Source organism: Suricata suricatta, unplaced genomic scaffold, assembly GCF_006229205.1.
Source record: "Suricata suricatta isolate VVHF042 unplaced genomic scaffold, meerkat_22Aug2017_6uvM2_HiC HiC_scaffold_6476, whole genome shotgun sequence".
Lineage (NCBI taxonomy): Eukaryota > Metazoa > Chordata > Mammalia > Carnivora > Herpestidae > Suricata > Suricata suricatta.
In genome coordinates, this window is record NW_021913642.1 from 1 (window position 1) to 1,265 (window position 1,265).

Genomic DNA, 1,265 nt, shown 5'->3' on the forward strand with positions numbered 1-1,265 from the left:
ATATGCTTCTTTTCTTGAGGTATCTGTGTGGGTAATATTGGTCTGACTGGGAATATTGTGACGCCTAATCAATAGCAACAGGCTTAATTTCACATGAGCAGTAGTAGCAGAAGGAGATGCCAGTTTCAGCCTCTTATGGCAGGAGCCCTGAACGTCTGACATTTCCTTGCTGTGACCCTGTCATCCAGCAAGACCAGTGCGGCTCCCAGCAGACCTCGGTCCCTTTTTGTTCTTCCTCTTGGTAGCTCTGGCTCTGCCTGTGAGACAAGGGACATTGTCAATGTTTGTTAACCTCTGAGGTGGGATATCCCTGGCTGAATTGTTAAGCCGGGAGGTGTTTTGTTCACGATGTTCCTTTCCCATCTCCTCTCTGTATTTGGACGGGTGAATTAGAATGGCATTGGCGGGAAGAGCACATTCTATTTTCCTGAGGTTGAATTCAGACTTGGGACGGTGGCTTTGCTGGAGGACTCTCCACTGGTCTAACGTGATTGGTTGCACTGATGTCTCTTCCACATGATCCTCCGACACAGGATCCTTGATGTGGGGGTCTGTTTCAGGTCCTTCTTGGGTCACAGCCTTGTCTGTGTGATCAGTCGGCAGGGGTGTGGATTCCCCACCGCCTGCATTACGCCTACGGGCTTTTTCCCATTCACTCTTCTGGATGTAAAAGAGGACATATGCATGTTGGCTCAGGGCAGAAGTCACATCACAGGCAGTGACCTTGGCATCATCCATTTTGTACCACTGGCCGTTCCCAGCTTTGATGTAACAGAAGTAATGTCCGCTGTGACCATTCCACCCCGAGTGCACCAGCACGGTGTAGAGCACGTAAATCATGGATCCCCCCTTCTGCTCAGACATGTATGGTTGCATGTCCAGGCACTCAGGATATTGGACTTCGGACGCCAGTTTGCTGCCCGTGAAATGGGAGAATCGTTTCAATACCAGCATGAGGACCTTGGAGCAAGTGTCCAAAGTCACCGTCTTGGAAGCAGGTACCTTGTCGAGACAAGTACTACAACGATAAGCATTTTGGCCATCAAGCTGCTCGGGCTTCACCAACTGTTGCAAAGCCTGGCTCACACTCTGAGCTGCCCTGATATCCAGGCTAATGTCCAGGTAAGGGTCGAAAGTGCTGGAAATGCCCTGGCATTGGAGACACTGGATTTGAGACCTCCAGGATCCTCCAAAGGTTTGCCGGATGAGGGTGGTGTCCTCAGCCTGAGGCTCTGAAGGCCTGTCCTCACGCCAACACGCTTGGT

The 1,265-nt window shown here is 51.0% G+C and overlaps 1 protein-coding gene across 1 annotated transcript; it reads right to left on the reverse strand.

Moving 5' to 3' along the window:
* Positions 1-214: 214 nt before the first annotated feature.
* On the reverse strand, positions 215-1,257 carry LOC115285285 (ubiquitin carboxyl-terminal hydrolase 17-like; the record flags this gene model as incomplete). The annotated part of the gene is made up of 1 exon (XM_029931590.1): positions 215-1,257. A coding segment is annotated over one exon (1,043 nt), but the record flags the coding sequence as incomplete, so codon positions are not given.
* Between the last annotated feature and the right edge of the window lie 8 nt (positions 1,258-1,265).